General features: G+C 37.5%; 1 protein-coding gene across 10 annotated transcripts in view; it reads right to left on the reverse strand.

Moving 5' to 3' along the window:
* The window catches only part of KIAA0753 (KIAA0753 ortholog), a 68,520-nt gene that overhangs the window by 6,286 nt on the left and 42,372 nt on the right, over positions 1-19,862 (reverse strand). For 7 of the 10 annotated variants that reach the window (XM_011359766.2, XM_011359765.2, XM_023530431.1 and 4 more), the window contains 8 exons: positions 17,584-17,673; positions 17,255-17,344; positions 13,905-13,983; positions 12,545-12,628; positions 9,507-9,692; positions 8,287-8,368; positions 4,132-4,252; positions 3,435-3,659 (listed from right to left, as the gene is read on the reverse strand). In XM_011359766.2, coding sequence (XP_011358068.1) covers positions 3,435-3,659; positions 4,132-4,252; positions 8,287-8,368; positions 9,507-9,692; positions 12,545-12,628; positions 13,905-13,983; positions 17,255-17,344; positions 17,584-17,673 — 957 coding nt within the window. Of the gene's footprint in view, positions 1-851; positions 940-3,434; positions 3,660-4,131; positions 4,253-8,286; positions 8,369-9,506; positions 9,693-12,544; positions 12,629-13,904; positions 13,984-17,254; positions 17,345-17,583; positions 17,674-19,862 lie in introns of all 10 variants that reach the window. The other 3 variants (XM_011359763.2, XM_011359764.2, XM_023530430.1) reach the window with 3 other exon arrangements.

Raw genomic sequence — 19,862 nt, forward strand, 5'->3', positions numbered from 1 at the left:
ATATTTGATAATTTCCTATTCCTCCTTTTTCCCTTGTTCTCATGTTCTGGAAATCCTCTATTATTCAGACGTTGGATGCTATGGACTAAGAATTTATATGTCCCATGTCCTAATCCATATCTTAAAGCCTAATCCCCACTGTGGTATTTAGAGGTGGAACCTTTGGGAGGTACTTAGGTCATGAGGGTGGAACCCTCATAAATCGAATTAGTATCCTTATAAAAGAGGTCGCTCTCTCTCAGCCATGTGAGAATACAGTGAGAAAACGGCTGTCTGCAAACCAGGAAGCAGGACAGGCCTTCACCAGACATGGGTGTGTTGGCACCTTGATCTTGGACTTCTCAGCCTCTAGAACTGTGAGAAATAAATGTCTGTTGTTTAGCCACTCAGCCTACGGTATTTGTTGTGGCAGCCTGAGTTAAGACACTGGATATCCCACAAAATCCTCTAATTTTTAAAATCTTTTCTTCTCTATTATCTATCTCCTTATATCTTTTTCTACTCCCTCCTGAGAGATCTTTTTTTTTTGAATTCCTCTAATCAATTTATTTCAGCCACCATATTTTTACTTTCTAAGAACTTTTGTTTTATTCTTTGAAAGTTGTTTTTATAGTATCCTGTTCCTGTTTCATGACGTAATAGCTTCATTTATTTCCCTGAGAATATTAATTCTAATTTGTTTTTAATGTTTTATTCTCCTTCCTGCATTGTCTTGGCTTCCTCATTGTTCTTTTTATCTGTTATAAGAGGCTATGTATCTTCCATGGCTTTCATCAAATGTCTGGTCATCTCACCTACCTGCTATATTCAGGAATGAGAGTTGCAACCAAGCCCCCCATTTTCTGACTCACTTGTACTCTTGAATCTTCCCAATGTTCTTCTGCATTAATCAACCTGGTTCTTGGCTTCACCCTCATCAGGCACTTGGCTCTCTCAGGTCTGCGAAGTCATTCGTTATTTGTCTAACTGCTTTATGGCTTCCAAAATTTTATTGCTTCCAAAATTTTCTTATTTACTGTCATTTATAGGTTCACACCTTTTATTTTTTTAGTGACATACAGTTGGATAGGAATACAGGGAGTAAAGATAAATGCATATGATCAATGTCTTTTCAAATCAGGAACCTTAAGAGTTTACTTTCATCAAAGTATCACCTTAAGCCCTTCCTTTCACAATCAACCTTTTATTTACATCCAGTTTATGTAATCTGCTCCCTTCGATCAGTGGAAAAGTGCTTTTTTTTCAGGTGTAAGGAGAAATGGAGACATTAAAAGAAAGAAAAAAGCCATTTAAGTTCTCCCTCATGCAAGAGGCTGTTAAATGAAGTCAACTGTCTTAGGATAATTTTTCAAGATATGGTCAATATAGCTATCTTTGGGACAATCAAATCAGAAACAAAAACGAGAGATCAAAAACAGAGCTAGAAAATTCAGATGCACTATTATGCGAAGGCCAAAAGATAGCAGAGGAAGAGAACATTTGTAAAAATCCAGGCATATTTTAATAGCTCTGTCTGCCACACTTTGCCCTATTATTCCTTATAAGCTGAAAGCTTTTCCCTATATCAACAAAACAACTATGAACATAATATATCATTTATCAAGTGGTAAGAACATACATGGAACATTATATCTTCTTTGGCTGGTTTTTGGATTTCCTAATATGCCAATTAGCCTAACCAATATAGACAGATTCTGGGAAAATGAGTGAACATGTTACAGGACTGTGTGTTTATACATAGAAGCAAGTCAAGTTTACCTATTCTCCTCCTCCACAGAACAAATGTGCATCCCAACCAGAACAAAAGGTCTCATATGCTTTGAAGGGCACCCTATGTTAAAGAGAAGTCTCAGGACTTCAGGTTAAACCTGAGAGATTGAACATAAGTGATTATCTCCGTTCCTATCCAAAACTCCACTAAAATCAAAGGAAATATATAAAATGAACATCTAAATCTACAAAGAGAAAAAGAAAGACAAAAGTCGATGAGAAATGTCCAAGATTTTCAGAAGATAAAAAGCACACAGAAGAATCGTAACTAATTCAGCAATATAGAGAAAGCTGAAACCTAAGTGTCTATAAAGGGAGATGCCAAGAAAAAGCAAGCCGATTTGTCTCAGAGACAAAAACATCAGAGAGACTCAGAAAGGTGGAGCGAAGTAAGGGGTAAAATATGAGGGCATGGGTTGAAAATTTGCAAAATGAGAAGGTAGATTGATAGGTCTCCACCCCTGCTCCTGGCAGCTAAGTAACAATCCCTCTTTCATCCTCGCAAAAGAAAAAAGTATATATTCTATTCTTCGGAAAAAATAAACCTGTAATTTAAAACCTAGCCAAATTATCAATCAAATATGAAGATAGAATAAAGACACTTTCAAATATGTAAGTCTCAAGAAATGTCCTTCAATACACAAAGCAGGATATGCTCCATCAAAAAAGAGAGTAAACCAAGAAAGAGGGAGACAAGGGCACTAGAAAATAAGGACTCTAATGTGAGAGGGAGAAAAATCTAACACTCAGGGCACTGAAGGGAAGTCTCAGGGCAAGAATCACATGCAGATCTAAAAACCAGTTGGGCCAGACGGGTAGGAGAAAGAGGGTCTCAAGAGAAAGAGTAGGGGGTGGAGGCAAGAAACAAGGATTAAGTAATATATCTGATCAAGAGGAAAATTACATTGAGAGGTGTTGACTAGCTAGTGTGTGTGGAAAGTTAAGAAATATATAAAACAGCAAGCAAATAAAAAAGAAGCAATTATTAACTCCTGGAATATGTTTAAAACTTGTTCAAGAAAGAAATGAAATCATAGTATACCATTAGCTCGATGATGAAAAATATTTGCATGTTTGTTATAAAGTGATATCCATGAGGTTTGGGCCCTATTTAAAAAGAATAAATTTACACATATTTTTCAACTATTTACATAAAAAAGGCTAGCCATTCTTCAAAACGTTAGCAGTAATAGGGCTGTTTTTCAACTCCACAAAACAACCTTTCTCAAGGGAGGGGACTCTCTGAAGGAGGGTTAAAGAAAATGTTGTAAAGTCTGAAGGCCTGCTGCTCCTGTGTGCAAGTTTGTCCCAACCATTAAGATTTCACAACCATAACTGTTTCCAGCCCCAGCAACATTTTGTGTTCTCTGATGGACATGGTCCTCACCAACAGCAACAGGAAATCCTCTCTGACTTAAATATTGTGCCTCTGCCTAAGGAGAGGCTGCAGAATGCTACTTTGCATGGCATCACCCAGGTTGTCTTAGTCTCCTCTACCTGCAAAAAGGTAGTTAGCAGAGAAACCTGCTAACCCAAAAGCAGCCACTGGAACTCCAGGGCCCGAAAGCACAGCACGAGACCTTGGCCAGTCCTTTCTCCAGCCCTTCTGTCGGTTAACATTTGGCACTTGGCTCCTAAACAGAGGCACATAACACTTTACTGACCTTTCGGCGATCAGCCATGGATTGAAGGAGCCCACGGCCTCATGGGATACCATCCGGAGGTACTGCTCGAAACGGCTGCAGTAGTCACCAATGCTGCGCCGCATACTGGGTGGGACAAAGAGGGCAGCGCGACCCTCTTGCCGCTGAGGATCTTCTGAAAGGGAGAGTAGGGGAGCCTCTCTTTTCTCTGATTTCTCCTCTGTTCCCACACTTTCATCCAGGGAACTGAAAGCAAATAAAAATTATGAAAGCACTCAAAATCATCTGTAAGCAAGGGTAAACTGCTGATTTGCATCTATGGTTTGATAGAGGCTTACTTTCTCTTTCTCATGCTGAACAAAACTCAACATCTTATCATCGCTTATCGTTTCCCCTTTCCACTGGACTAACCCTCCACACGGTAGGAATTCCTGACCTGGAGACAAAGGAATTCTTAAAACAAATCCTACGGTAATTATCAGCACAACCACATGTGCCAATGTGATGCTTACAAGAGTAAGAATCAGGCTCCATAAGATGCAACATACTCTATACCCATCTTAAACACATACTATTTTACTGAGCCATCTTGGAGTTGGCAAGATCTTTCTCAAAAGAAAAATTTCTCTCTGACTTGTGGGAACTGAAGGAGTATGAAATTCAACAACATCAAAGGCAACCAACTACAACGAAATCAGACAGTCTCGTTGCCACTTACTTGCCATTACAGGGCCTTTCTAACATGATGTTCACGTCGGGGTCTTTGATAGCAACTGTCTTTGTGATCCTGATTGGATGAGGAGAAAGGGACCTTCCATTTACTGCTGGGATTTTCTGGTCTAGAAAAAGAGAGGAATAAAATGACTGCATGCATATAAAGAAAAGTCAGTGTATATATCAGAGCTGTCCTAGTGGCCAATAACCTGTGAGGAAGTCATATGTACACCTTGTAAGCCTAACAGGTTTAGCGAGCAGTGCAATGGGAAAAAATTCTCATTTTAAATGAAAAAAGGTGAATTTAAAAGTTACAAAGAAACAAACCACGGAAGAATCAGTTTTGAGAAAGAAGGAACTTTTGAAGCCTCTAGAGGCTAGCTCTGAGGAAGACTCCATGAAGAGGTCTGTGCAAAGCCCCAGGCTATGCGGGTTCCATTAGTTGTTTTTTAACCTTTAAGTGGTTTGATTAGGGAGAAGGGAAAAAACCACTTACACCTGAACACTTAATTAGCTGATTTAATTTGTCAATGGGCTTTGCTGGAAAATCTGCATGATGACAGTCAAAACATTAACTTATTAACTATACCTGGCAGGCTTGACAGCTCTTTTGAGTTTTGGATTATTTATAATTTTAAATGCATTTCAAGTGTAAGAAGATCTGTCCTTTTCTTAGGTAAGAAGCATCTCTAAAGCAAAGAACTTTCTTTGGCTCATTTATATGCTTATGATTTTTACTGCCAGAAATACTGCATAATAAGTCAGTTTTTGTAAAAACATTAGAGAGTACAATCAATTTTCAATTGTTCATAGAAAAAAAGATATAGAAATACAGATTAGACCCTTCAAAATTCAAAAATCACTTTAAATTTGGTTTGGAGTTGTAACTGAACATACAATCAGAACAACTAGAAACATAAAGTTATTAACATGGTTTCATAATTCTAGAAATAAAGTGTCCAAAAATTCATTTCAGTCCTAGTGTTCTCAAGAGCTCCTTTTCAAAGCACACCTAGACTTTATGCAGAGTCATAGACAGTGACTAATAATTCAAATTGCCCTTGGAAAAAGAAGAGAACACTGAGTTCTAGGTAAGACTATCTTTTGTGTGATGCAACCTAACTTTGCAGTCAATGGCCAAACCATCAGTGAGATGAACTGCCCTTCAACATTTCCCTTCCCACTGAGTCACTAAGCCATGATTAGAAGGGTCCGCCCTATGCCAGGCCTGTGCTAGGCACAGTGGGAGACACAAATGAATATGACAAACCCTCTTGCCTCGAAGGATCTGTGGCCTAGCTGGGAGAGATAAGAACCCTCTACAAACAGCTCTGCACATGGTAGGACATGCCAGCAATCTATGAGAGTTCAGAGGAAGAGAGCCAAGTTCCAGCTTAGGAATACCAGGAAAAGCACTGCAAGCACTGCGCAAGTGGGATCATGTGAGTCAAGCCTTGAAGAATGGTTCAACTGCTATATATATGATAATGGAAGCTGGAGTAGAGAAAACAACACGAACATAGAATAGAGTGCTTGAAAATTACAGAAAACATAAAAGGAACAAATTTGGATTATGTTTAGATGGCTCATCCCTCTGTCAAAATTTGACAAGAGAGAATACTTTTTCTAAAACAATACCCCAAACTCATATTTTTAAGAAACTGTATGTAACAGAAGCTTTTGTTTTAAACCTTCAATACCTAAAATTTCCCTTATATCCCTCAGTACTCATCATACTTAAATTCCTTTAGAGGTAATGTTTAACCATATTTTATTCTCCTCCTTTCATTGAGTAAGGTAGAAACCGATAAACATGAGTCAGATAGAATTTGAGTAACACTTCCCAGCTAAAACTGTAATAGTAGCCTAGCAACTGCAACCAAAATATGTATATATGAATTTTTAAAAGTGGAGGAGAAAGTGAAAATCTTTTCAAAAAATGGTATGAGAACAAATGGATATCCATTGGGGGAGGGGAGGAATAACCCTCAATTTCAAACCACAGACACACTTTTATTCAAGATGAATCATAGGCCTATACATAAAAGCTAAAACCATAAAGTTTCTAGAAGAAAAGAAGAGACTCTTTTCAAATTAGTAGTAGGCAAAGTTTCTAAGATCAAAGAAAGCAAAAATAATACAAGAAAAATTGGTGTTTGACTTTATCAAAATTAAAAATGTCTGCTCATAATAAAACACATTTGAGAAAATAGGAGAGCCATAGATGGAGAAAAAATATTTGCAAACCTTTAGTAGATCAGTGGCTGCTAGGGGGAGGGGAGGGGTAACGAGGAAGATTGATAATGGATGCAAGCCTTCTTTTTAGGGTGATAAAAATGTTCTAGAATTAGATAGTAGTGATGTTTGCACAACTTTGTAAATACACTAAAAACTATAAAACTATACACTGTAAAAGGGTGAATTTTATGGTATCTGAATTATATCTCAATAAAGCTGGCATTTAAAAAATATATATATATTTGACAAACAACTTGTATCCAGAATGCATAAAGAATTTCTATAACTCAAAAATAAAAAGACAATCAATTAAAAAAAGCAGATTTGGATACTTCACAAAGGAAAATATACAAATGGTTAGCAATTACTTGAAAGTGTTCTAGACATTATTCATCATGAAAATGAAATTAAAACCATAACGAGACATCACTACATACCCACTAGAATGGTTACAACTAAAAAAAAGACGAATAGTATCTTCTATTTTTTAGTTTCAACCATAAATGGGTCAGGATGAAAAAAATAAAAAAGACTGACAACATCAAATGTTGGCAAGGATACTGAACAACAGAAACTCAGTGTAGATGGGAGTATAAAAATGGTACAGCCACTTTGAGGAAAGGTCTAGCAGTTTTTTATAAAGTTAAACATATACCTAATTCCATGCCCTGGTAAGTCTACTCTTAGGCGTTTATCCAAGAAAAATAAAAATGAAAGCCCACATAGACTATACATGAATATATTCATAGCATATTTATTTCTAATAGTCCAAAACTAGAAACAACCAAGTGTAAATCTACAGGCAGATGGATAAACTAGATGTGGTACATACACACAATGGAATACTACTAAGCAATGAAGAGGAATGAACTACTGATACAAGTGTGGTAGGCTGAATAATGGCCCCCCCAAGGTATTCGCATTCCCTGTAACCTGGGAATGTTCTCCTCTACAGCAAGGGGATTTTACATTAAGGCTCTTGAGATGGGGAGAGTATCCTGGATTAATGGAGTGCGCCCTAAATGTAACCAAAGTGTTCTTATAATAGGCAGTCATGGGAAGATCTGACTACAGAAGAGAAGGCAGTGCGACAACAGAAGCAGAGTCTGGAGTAGTATGGCTACCAGTCAAGAAATGCAGACAGCCTTAGAAGCTGCCAACACATTGATTTTAGTCCTTTAAAACTCACTTCAGACTTCTGACTTTCAGAACTATAAAAGAATAAATTTGTGTTTTAAATCACTAAATTTGTGCTTTAACTTGTCACAAACTTAAATTTGTTACAGTGGCAATAGGAAATAAGTAACATAGATAAATCTATAACACGCTGAATGAAAGAAGCCTCAGACAAAAGAGTATACGCATGTATGAGTCCATGTTTATGAAATTCTAGAATAGGGAAACTATTCTATAAAAAAAAAAAAAAAAAAGGCCACAAAAAAGCACAATGGTTGCCTGGGTGGTGGGGAACCGGATGGGAAGGAGCTTAAGAGAACTTTCTGAGGTGATGATACAGAGTATATTTTGATAGGAGTTTGGGTAACAAAAATGTATCCATTTATCAAAACTCATCAAATGACACAATTAACACTTGTGCATTTTATTATATGTAAATTTTATCTCAAAAGGAAACGGCCATAAATAAATGTTAAACTCTAGTTGCTGATACTCATGTTGAAATGTTTTAGGATGATGTGTACTAATGTCTGCAACTTACTTTAAAATACATCCAAAAATAACACAAATTGATGGATGGATAGAGGATAAATATATGACAAAGCAAATATAGCAACATGTTAATTGTAGAACCTAGAAGGCAGGTATATGGGTGTCCACTGTAGAATTTTTCAACTTTTCTGTATGTTTGAAATTTTTCAGAATATAATGCTGGGGTTTTGAAAAACTAGGGGGGAACACTCACCATTTTTTTCTTCCTGCATCCAAAGATGAGGGTCAGTATATACGATTTTATTATACCTTTGGCGAACTGTCTCCTGGTATTTCTTTAAAAAATAAAAATAAAAAAAAAAAAAAGTTTAATTTATGAGAAAAAAATTAGTTTCATTACAAACCAGAGCTTGTAAGAACAGTTCAGTAGATATATCTGATACAGACACATTGCTAGAAATGGGCATCTGCAGGCTAAGAAGTGATCAGTTTATTGGGTGAGACTAAAATAAAATGAGATTATTCTAACCTAATTCAGACCAGCGCTGCCCACTAGAACTTGCAGCGATGATGGAATGGCCTATATTTGCCATATCTAATATAGCAGTCACAAACTACTAACCACTTGAAATGTGAGTAGTGTGTTTAATCTTAATTTACATTTAGATGGCCACATGTGGCTAGATACTACCATTTTGGACACTTCTGGTCTAGACAGCCTCAAGAAGGGAAAATCGAATTAACCAAGTAATACAAGTACTAGGATAAACTATATGTCTTTAAATTTTCAAAAAGCAACAAAAAATTATCTTCTCTTTAATGTTTCTATGTAGCAGCAAAGCCAAAATGAGATTTAATCATGGTGCAATTAAAAAGAAATAGCTGAATTGGGAGTTAGGAGACTTGGATCCTAGCTCTGGGGGAAATTTTTTGCGACTTTAGCTATATCACTTACTCCCTTATTGTGTCTCAATTTCCTGCTTGAACAATCCTAGGGTCAGAATTGTTCTGAGATCAAAATAATTTCTGATATCAAAAATTCTGAGAAAAGCATTCTAAAATAGTACCATGGGGATTAAGAAAGGTAAACTTATCTGTGATTTGCCAGGATCACAGGCCAGCAGGGTGGAAGAGGCACCTGAACAGCATTTACAGACTGAGGGATGAAGAAGTTGATGATCCTGGTGTTTTTTGAATCACATATCAACGACATCAGGGAATATTAATAATGATCATTTCCAGAGTTGTCAGGTAGTGTGCTAATAATTCATGCCTCATTTTATCTTTAAAAATATCCTACTTATTACAGAGGGTAAGTTACTTTACCGAGGTCATACACTTGGTTGGCAGTTGAGCTAGGATTTAAAACCAGGACCGTGTGATTCAGAAGTACTACAGAAGCACGTGGAGGAGCTGCACTTAGCAAAGGCCAGTCCCCGGGGGCCAACCAGAGCTGAAAGCCCGAGGCCTTACTTCCATTTCCTCCATTCGGATCATCATGGTCTCCAGATATGGGCTGTCCTTGTTGTCCCCCAAGGTGGCTAAGGTGTCAGGCTCCAAGATCTTAGAATGAGTCACTGCCCAGAACTCATGAGTGGTATCTTCCAAAGAATTATCCAGCTGATGAATGTTGTTGAATTCACAATTAACAGCAGTAGCCTACGAAACATGGAAGGGTGATAGAAAGGCAATACAAAGACAATAAAGGAACTTAAAGATGAATTCTGATCATAATGAACCAACCACGTAGTGCTCCAACTGTCAAAGTTTCTACATTCAATCAAAACTCTCCTAGGTGAGTAAATATCAAAAGCACTAACATCAGTACAATTTTTACCACAGTCATTTAAATGGTAGCATTAATAACCAAGTAATACAATTACTGCCCACATAAATTATCATCATTACCTGTTTTGCCACTTGGTAAAGCAAATATCCTCCTTGTGCTATACTCAGAAGAATGTGCAATATTTTACAGGTTGCATACTTCAGAGAATGTATCTATTCTTATTTGGTTCAATGCTTTTGTAAAAAATGTCTGTTCATGACATCACAAAGTTCATGACTGTCTTTGCTTGACACTTTCTATCTATAACCCAGGAGAGTTTGACCTTGTATTCTTGACATTCACGAAGCACTTTATAGCCTGCAAAGCATTTTTACATACATTGTATCTCTTTTGATTTTAATATATGTCTATATATGATTCTAACACATGTCTATAATCTGCTCTGAAAGAGGCTTTTGCAAAGAATGTCTGCTGGCAAAAATGATCACTTCAGGCTTTGGAATGAGATATTTCTGGGACTAAATCCTGGTTCTGCCCACTGATATGCCTGCAACTGTAGGCAAGTTTACTTAACCTCCCTGGGCTTCAATTATCTCATCTGTAACATGGAAATAATAATCAGAGCTTTATTTCAGAGTTGTAAGGATTACACGAGCATTTGCATAATAGGACACTTAGCACAGTGGCTGGCAAAAAGTAAGACACTCAATGAATGGTTAGTGCCATAGCCAATGTTAAAAATCTTTTGACAGTTCACTCATAGAAGAAAATATATGAATGACCAATAAAGATATGAAGAAATGTCCAACCTTAATCATAGTAAAGAAATAAAAATTAGGTGAATAATCAATACGATAAAATTACAAAAAATCTAGAGACAACTAAACAATTAATACAGGTCTAGTTAATTAGGATGTATATATTTTCATGTGTAATAGTTTTCATCTATGAGGAATAGAATATCAAGAATATTATGTGCCATTAAAAAAGATAAGGTCTCAATGTGCTGATATGGAAAGATCATCAAAATATAAAGAAAGCTGGGTACAGAACAGCATATGGTATCCGTCTGTAGTGAGGTTTAACTTTTTAGATTATACTTTTTCTGGATTGTCTGAATTTTTAGCCATGTGCCTATATAACTTTAATTTTAAAAAATTCACACATTTTGGAAAAATGTATTTCATTTGCAAGTTCAGTTAATGACAAGAGAAACAGCAATAGACAAATATTTTATAATAGTACCCTTCCAAGACCTTGTCCATCCTTTCTATAAGTAAGCCTACTGAGAGTTGTATTTTACTCATCAAGTGCAGCAAATGTTTCCTCCATTTTAGAAATGAGAATTCTGAGAATTTGCACTTAAAGTTCCATAGCTCTTTTATAAGTTAACACAGCAAAATAACTCTTTTTACTTCATCGTGCCAACTTCAATGAGGTTTTTGGTTTGTTTTTACTCAGTTATTTATAAACATTAACTCTTGGTGGTACAGCCTGGGAAACTCTTTGCAAACAATCCTGATATTTAACAGCAGCCCAGAATACTACAAATGGATAGAGTTACTTTACTTTTTCAATAAGTTGTATTAAAGACCATTTAATGCCTACAGTATAATACTTATATAGAAGGCTGATCATTCTTAATAATATTTAAATGTGTCTACTTCACTGACAGCATTTGCAATCACTTCTTTTTCATATTAAAATGCCACATAGAGTTGCCTCTCTAGATTAGAGGTTAGTCTCATTTTTTGCTGGGAAAAAAAGCATCATTTGATGGCTGTGCTGCACAGAATAGCAAGCCATAGCACACCTTATCTGTAAGAGCTAAATGTAGGCTTTCAGCTTCTAGTCTTAGAAGCCTTACCTCAGATGAGATTCTGTCACAAAATATTGGTACGATAAACTTATAATCACAAAGATTAAGAAAATATGCTGCAGCTAAAATACTGCTTAATAATTAGAATAGGGATACAGTCTCGAAATCTACTCTCCTCCTGTTCCTAAGGTCACTGGGCTGGTGGAGCTTCATTCCAACTTCCTTCTAATTCTGAAACCATCACACTTGCTCTGAGCAAATAAAGCAACTTCTTCCCAATCTCCACAAAGATGCAATCGGCACCTTCCACTCACAGCCCTAGGCAGGGTACGAGCATTCCCACAAATATTAACCACAAGTCCTCCAAGGAAGAGCACAACGGTGGGCAAACACAGTATATGTTGTTGTTTTTTCCTCAGATGTTCTCCTTTTTTCCTGGGTTAACTTCTTTGCTAGGCCAGATACTGGTCATTACTGGGCACTCAAAACATGCTTGCCTAACAATAAATATAAAGCTTTAAGCATAAAGGAAATTAGGCTGGTAATGAACAAAACTAGGCTGAATGAAAGGAAATGGGATAACCAGCCTTCTACTGCAGGCCATCAACATTCAGGGTCACACAGTGCACCCACATTCTGTCATCAGGAGGAGAGGAAAAAAAGCGAGCTGCTGACAAAAACCTGTGGCTCTAGAGATTTCTGTGAGCTGTTTGCAAGGCTGATCTGAGTCATAATTCTAAATATACACTGTAAGAATTAATATAAAAAACAACTTCCACCCTTCTAGAGTAGGATAACCTAGTGTTTGCAAAGTAATCTGCACATCATTTTCCTTACAATTGAAGACATTATCACGTAATAATACTGGTGTCAGTCATAATACCCACACCACACAACACACACCTCCTCTGCAGGCTGGGCTGTCTCTGTGTTTACTGATGGCCGACCCTTCAAATGAGTATCTGCTTCCAGAGAAGAATTGACTCTCTATTAAAACAGACAAGCATGTTCATGAATTAACAAAATGTACAACTCGTATTAGTACAAATGAATCCTGTTACCAGAATAACTTCTGTGTGAAACTGTTTGTCAGCTTTAGCTACACTAGGCTTTTTGCAGCAATTCAAAGCATTTTGTCATCACAAAATTAAATGCCATGTGTTGATCTTGGCTTTCTGCCCCACTTCTTCCCTCAACTTTGTAAACGTTGTCGGAGTAACTGTGTGTTTTGATAAAATTACACCACTTCTCTGTTCCATAGTTTCCTCATTGATAAAATGAGGAGAATGGACGATTTGGTCTCTAAGTGCTCTCCCAGTTCTATATTCATGAGATTTCCACGAAGTCTAATAATAATTTAACATTTCTTAAACTAGAGATACAGAAATTTAGTGGCCTGTTCAGGAACCCAGAACATCATTTCATTCCATTTAAGATGACAATATTCTTCTGTGGCCTCATCTATTCATATAAACAAGACTGTTTCTATTAACAGGGCAGATCTACAGGGTCTAGCCACAGCATTCAGCTTACTGCTTATAGGAGGATGGCACAACCTGTTGGTGATGCTGTGTGCAATTTCATCTTCAAAAAAGTACTGGTATGTGAACCGAAGCTGTCCTAACGTCTCTCTCCTTTGGGAAAATAGAGCTAACCATTCCAAACCACTAAGGTGAAAGAGCACAGGATTAGAGTAGAAGCAATTAACTGAACACTAACATTACCAATAGATCTATTTGATTAAGAATGGAAACTATAATCTAAACTCATTCCCCAAACTAAAATATTACCTTTCTCAACAGTGGGACTTTCTTTTCCCCTTGTCTTTATCCCTAACCCACAATGGAAGACACATCAATAGTGTAGAGTGGTCTGTGGGTGTCCACAAGGGGCTCTTGCACGCACTACTCCCACACTATACAGCAGTGGTCCCCAAGCCCCAGTACTGGTCCGTGGCCTGTTAGGAACTGAGCCGCACAGCAGGAGATGAGCAGTGGGCGAGTGAGCGAAGCTCCGTCTGTATTTGCGGCTGCTCCCCAGCACTGGCATTACCACCTTGAATCATGAGGCTTTAGATTCTCACAGGAGCACTGGTCTCTGGTGCCAAAAAGATTGGGGACCACTGCATACACCACAGATCTGCAAGCACTGCAGCCTGCAGCTGCCAAACATTCAGTCCTACAAAAGGTCAATGTGACCTTTGTAACAACTCTTTTTATTCTAGAACTTCCAAAAGACAAGCAAATGAGATGAACTAGATTACCTGAGCCTTGACCAGGAGAGGCTTCAAATGCTCCAGAACTGTCTTCTCTACCTTGTCTGCTAACTGGGTGGCAGAAACACTATAGAGAAATAAAACTGAAAATTAAAATTAAAAATAAGAAAATATCCTATGTTGCACATTTATTTACCACTCCAGGTGAAGGAAAATCAAATGATTATAAAACTACAATGCTTCCCTAATTTTAATGGCCATACAAGTCCCCTGGGGATCTTGTTAAAATGCAGATTCTGATTCGGTTGGTCTGAGCGAGGCTTGAGATTGCATTTTCAACAAGCTCCCATGAGATGCACTACTAGTCCTGACCCCACTTTGAAGACAAGGCTTTGAATAACATATGAAGAAGTATGTTATGCTCTCAGTACATTTTAAAAGAAAAATGGCTGCCTTTATACAACTGAAGAGGTTAGAGGACTAAACAATTTAAACTAATTTTGCTCTCTCTCAAAATCCCACAGTAACAGAGTTAGACATAAATCCACAAAGAGAAGGAAAAAAATGCTGCTGGAAAACAGGACAAAGGCAAGAACTAACTTAGTTGACCTGAGAAAGCTGAATTCTTGGCCAGTAATGGGAAAAACTGAGAATCCACACAATTTGCACTGCTGATTTAAACAGGCACAGGACTGGTAGTACCAGGCATCTCTAGCCCTGGGGTTGAGCTGGGAGAGGGTGGCTTAAATATGGAAGACAAGAGTCAAATGATGTTTGAGAAGGTAGATCCCTGGGTCCCTTTCCCTACTTCACACAGACAACTTCCTCTCTCCAACTCTGAGAGAGATCTATTTGCTCATTCTCTGAAGGAGTTTCTTCACTAAGGAATGCCAATCATAGCTGAGGCTGCAGGTACCCTACTGAAAAGAGGGGATCACATATGCATGTGGAATGCCACATGGTAAGACTTACAGCCCTCCTCCCCAACTCAGCTCCTAGGACACTGGCATCCAGATCCTTAACTTTTGGGCAGAAAGATCAGAAAACTCTTTCTGGATAGTTTGACCCACCCCAGAAGAAAGACCCAAAGACCAACATGATGATCCTTAGCAAACAATCCACCCAAATGACCCTAGGGGAAAGCTCAAGTTCAACAATCTTTTCATCAGAAATGTGCTAAAATAGCCATATACCTATAAAGAAAACAATGAACCCTAATCAGTATTTCATCTCATACACAGAAATTAATTCAGAATAAATCACACACACAAAAATAAAAGCTAAAACTATAAAGCATTTAGTGAAAAATATAAAAGAATATCTTTAAGACCTTAGCACTGAAAGTAGTTTCTTAGTTCACAAAAAAGACTGTCTATAAAATTAAAAGTTGATAAATTGGTCTTGATCAAAATTTAAAACTTCAAGTCATCAAAAGACACCATTAAGAAGACACATAAGCAAGCCACAGTACTGGGAGAAAATATTTGCTGTACATATATCTGACAAGGAACTAGAATCTAAAAAATATTTCAAAGACTCTTAAAAAATCAATAATTTTTTTTAAAAAAATGGACAAAAGATTGAACATATACTTCACAATAAGCACTAGAAAAAGTGCTCGTTATCATTAGATTTCAAGGAAATGCAAATCAAAACCAAACAAGATACCACCACTCTCTCACCAAAATGGCTAAAATTAAAAAGACAAGCAATACCAAATGTTAGCTAGGATGTAAAACAACTATAAAGGAACTCCCATACTAACTAAAAATGGGAAACAGCCCAAATGTTAATTCACAGGAGCATGAATAGACTGTGGGAAATTCATACAATGGAATACCACTCAGAAATAATGGAACGAACTATACAAGGCAGTCCACTGCTCCCCTGGCCAGGTTTCTTCCAGAAGTTCAGTTCCAGATGCCCCAAATGTGGTAAGCCCAATATTTGCAAGGACTGGTTCATTTCCAGATGCCCCAAATGTGGTAAGCCCAATATTTGCAAGGACTCACTCATGACCTTGTCCATTGACTTCCTGGGACGAGTGCCTAAAAACTCTCAGGGAAGCTCAGGTCAGATTCCGAGCCAGACTGTTCAGCCTACTTCCTCTTGGGAATCTTCATCTAATGGCAGCAGCATCGCCCTTTCCTTGTTTAGTTAGGTTTGTGCTTGCCTCTCAGTTTTTTAGGTGATGAATTTTATGAATAAGGGTAATGAAAAGATTAACATAAGAATCAGGACAGTCATTATCTCTGGGGGAAAGAAGGAGATGCAATCAAGGAGGAACACACGGGAGTTTTTACAGTAGAGGTAATGATCTATTTCTTGGTTTGAGGGTGGTGATGCGCGGGTGTTCATTTTGTATTATTTTGGATTGTACATGTGCATTTAATATGTTCTTCTACATGTACAATTTTTTAAAGTAAAAAACACTCAAAGGGATAAATGAGGTACAAAGAGAGAATTATGCTTTTTATATGGCTCAAAGGACAAGAGGGTAGGAGTTGTAGGGAATCTAATTCCAGCACAATCTAAGGTCATACCTTCTAATAGCTAGAGATGACTGAGGAACTGACTGCCTCGAACAGTGGTAACCATTCTATCATAAAGGCTATGTATGAATATGCTGGACAGTTACTTTGTGGAGATGGTCCAGAGGAGACAGAAGTATCAGTTGGGGAAAAAGATCCTTCAAATCCGAAGATTCTATGATTGTATAATTTGAAATGTTAACTATAGACAAAACAAACAAAAACAACAACAACACTTGGCCCTCTAATGATAGAGTCACAGCCCTTCTAACCTAGGAATGAATGTTCTATCATGACTGGTGACACAATGTACAGCTATTGCAATGGGAATTCTGTTCATTTGACTTCAGGGTGAATTATTATCAGAGCTAGAAAAATGAGCCAAGTGCAGAAGCAACAGCATCAACTAAATCTTCTTGCAAACTTCTTTATGCTTATATTTAGGGAGTAACACTCAGGAGAAGAATGAAAAAAAGGCAACCTATTTGAAAACCTAAGGCTATATTTAAGCCAACAGGTGAGCAGGACATGCATGATAACTTTCTCAAAGGCCAAGAGAAAAGCACCTTTGAGAGCTGCACAAACAGATGAAAGACTGATCTTTCAGACAGAAAATGTCCTAAATTATAGATATTTCTTCAGTTATCATTCAAACGCCACATGAAAGAAGTATTTCCTAGCAAAACTACTGTACAAAATTTACATGTAGGCATGCAGGCACTCCATTCATTCATTCATTCATTCATTCATTCATTCATTCATTCATTCAGTGAGGTTAGGCCTAAATAATCCAGCTTGGTTGGTAACTGTCTAGACCAATTAGAATACGCAAGCATTCAGTATTCTTCCTCAGAAGCAAACGCAAACCTCAAGTTTTGAAGTCTATCTATTTCTTCAGTTTTGAGTTGAATCAATTCCTCTGTTCTTCTGGAATTTTCAGCATCAAGCCAATCGAGCCTAGAGGGCAATACAAAACAGTCACCCCAACTCTCCTCAAAGTAGCCAAGACTCCCTAGGGCTCCAAACTTGGCTCTACTATAGGCTTCTTAGGCGACTTCAAAGTCTTTTAAGCAGGCAGCAGCCAATAAACATAAGTGTGACTATATCTCTAAACAATCTCAATTAATTGTTAAAATAGCTAGATGATGTAGAACAGGTCTGCTTTATCTTTCTCTACCTCAGAAACAGATATTTACCTCTGTTTTTGCATTTTGTCCATTTCGTCAGCTTTTAATTCTTCGAGTTCCTTCAATCTTTTGGAAGTTTCAGCATCAAGCCACGCAAGTCTAACAGACAGTACATAAGAGTCAGACCAATTCTGCCTTGACCTGCAGGGTGTCATTACCACAGAAAGAGACTGGGAGTCAGGACCCCAAAGAGCACCAATCCTGGGTCCATGAAGGACTCAGGAAGTAATGCAATCTCTCTGTACTTGTAAAGCTTTCCATGTCATGTTCCATGTAGAAAGACATTTCTATGCAAAAGCACTCCTAGCTAGTGTGTAGAGCAACAAAAAATTGCCCACAAATATTCTCAAGAAAACTAGCCAACACTGGACTTAGGATTTCTTGTTCAACTATAAAACTGTTGCCATAGCTACAAATTTAGACAAAGAAATGGACTCCTAGGAGAGCAATAAAGGCACTGTGAAGTCAAACAAAAACAGAAAGGAAAAGCTAACTCTGAACAACTTAACTGTATGTGGAAGGGCTTTAATTCTTGCAGTTTAAGATGTGTGAATATTACTAAATTATTTAATGGCTCATTTTCATTTTTGCTTTTCCATAATTGCAGGAACAATTGCAGAGACCCATTTTCACTGCTGTCCCCTATGGCATGTTTTCACCTCATCACCCCCTATTTAAGGACTATTCTTCAAGCCCTAATTTATTTTCCATCTCCCTTCGTGAAGCTTAGATTTCTGTAGCAAGAAGTATCCTGTCCCCCTTCTAAAATCTCTCTGTTCTTAACCTTATAGTTTTTAGGGCATATACCATGTCCTATCTTAAATTATAGCTAATGACATGACCTCCCTATTGACTGTAAATAAGCAGAGGCTGGGGTTCTGTCTTTTTTGCACTTTTAAAAAAAATCTCCATAGAGCACGCAATACCATACACAAAACAAGCAACTGGTAGACAACTGACACATACAATTTTTGAATGAAATGAAAAGAAATACAAGAGGTGTTCACTGTCTAAGCTGTATAGTTTGACAGAAAAGGTTAGTAATTTACATTTTAATAACCAACTTTATATAGAGAGAAGAGAAGAAAAAGTTCACTTTAGAATCTACGTAAAAGGGGCCCTTAAATTTTCAAAGATTTGAAAAATACCAGCACAAACCTAGCTGCTTCATGCTCAATAGCACCTCTCGATTGACTTTCCTCTTGAGTATCTTCTTGCTGGACAGACTGCTCTTTTGTGGCATCTTTAGGGCTAGATTTCACCTTTAGCCAGGCAGCACTGCAAAAAATGGAAAAGTATATCTTTTTAATCATTCATTCCAAATCTAATGACTCATTGAAAGGTGACAGCTCAGAGACGACAAAAGCATTAACTGAATGGTGATCTCCAGCATGGGACCCTAAAGTGGAAGATAAATGTGAAGCAGTGAGAATCTCTAGGACTCAGGCTCAGTGTTAAAGGAGAGAAGTTCTTCTTTGCTTCATAGAAGCAATCACTATTTTAAATAACAAAAAAATAATTACCAATTACAAAATGATGGGTGAACTTCAACAAAACTATGTTATAATATATAGATCTGGGTCACTAATTACATTCCATATTACAAAGTAATTCTGTAGCTTTATACCGCCTAATACAGCACTATGAGCCTAGAAGACTTAACAGCTCCCCTCCCCTATCCATCGCACATACACTCTAGAAGACAGTCCATTACATGTTTGGTTTGCAAACATGTAATGGACTTCAACTAATTGATGTTTTTATGAGCTTACCAACTAACTGAACTCACACTCTATACTAACACATATATAAAAACACAAAATTTAGAGCAGAGAAATAAAAATGAAAAAGTCCCACGCTTGTTATATAAACAAGACGTTAAATTCTCTAGACATGGTTTTTTCAACTTTAAAGTGACGGTTGATGGATAAGCATAACCATTTATTCAGAATCGTTCAAAGTCTTAAGGGGAATCCATTCTACCAGGCTTCTCACTGTCTTCTGCTGGCCTCCCAAAAGGCAGACCCCTCGAGCCACCTAACTTCTCACTTACTTTTCTCCCTACATCACTGCTTTTTGCTCCCTTCCTTTTAATATCCTACCTCTTGGTCCTTCCCTACAGTGCTTTTCAGAACTGTCCAATGGTAAACAAGTCCTCTTTATCTTTAACCAATTCCCCAAAGACTACTTCCACCTAACTGACCTTACTGCCCCTGGAGGACAGTATTTTCTCCTAGCTCTGTGGAACAGCGGCTCCTCATTCTCCACGTGCTATGAATGAGGGTGAC

The sequence above is a fragment of the Pteropus vampyrus genome, unplaced genomic scaffold (assembly GCF_000151845.1).
Source record: "Pteropus vampyrus isolate Shadow unplaced genomic scaffold, Pvam_2.0 Scaffold50, whole genome shotgun sequence".
Lineage (NCBI taxonomy): Eukaryota > Metazoa > Chordata > Mammalia > Chiroptera > Pteropodidae > Pteropus > Pteropus vampyrus.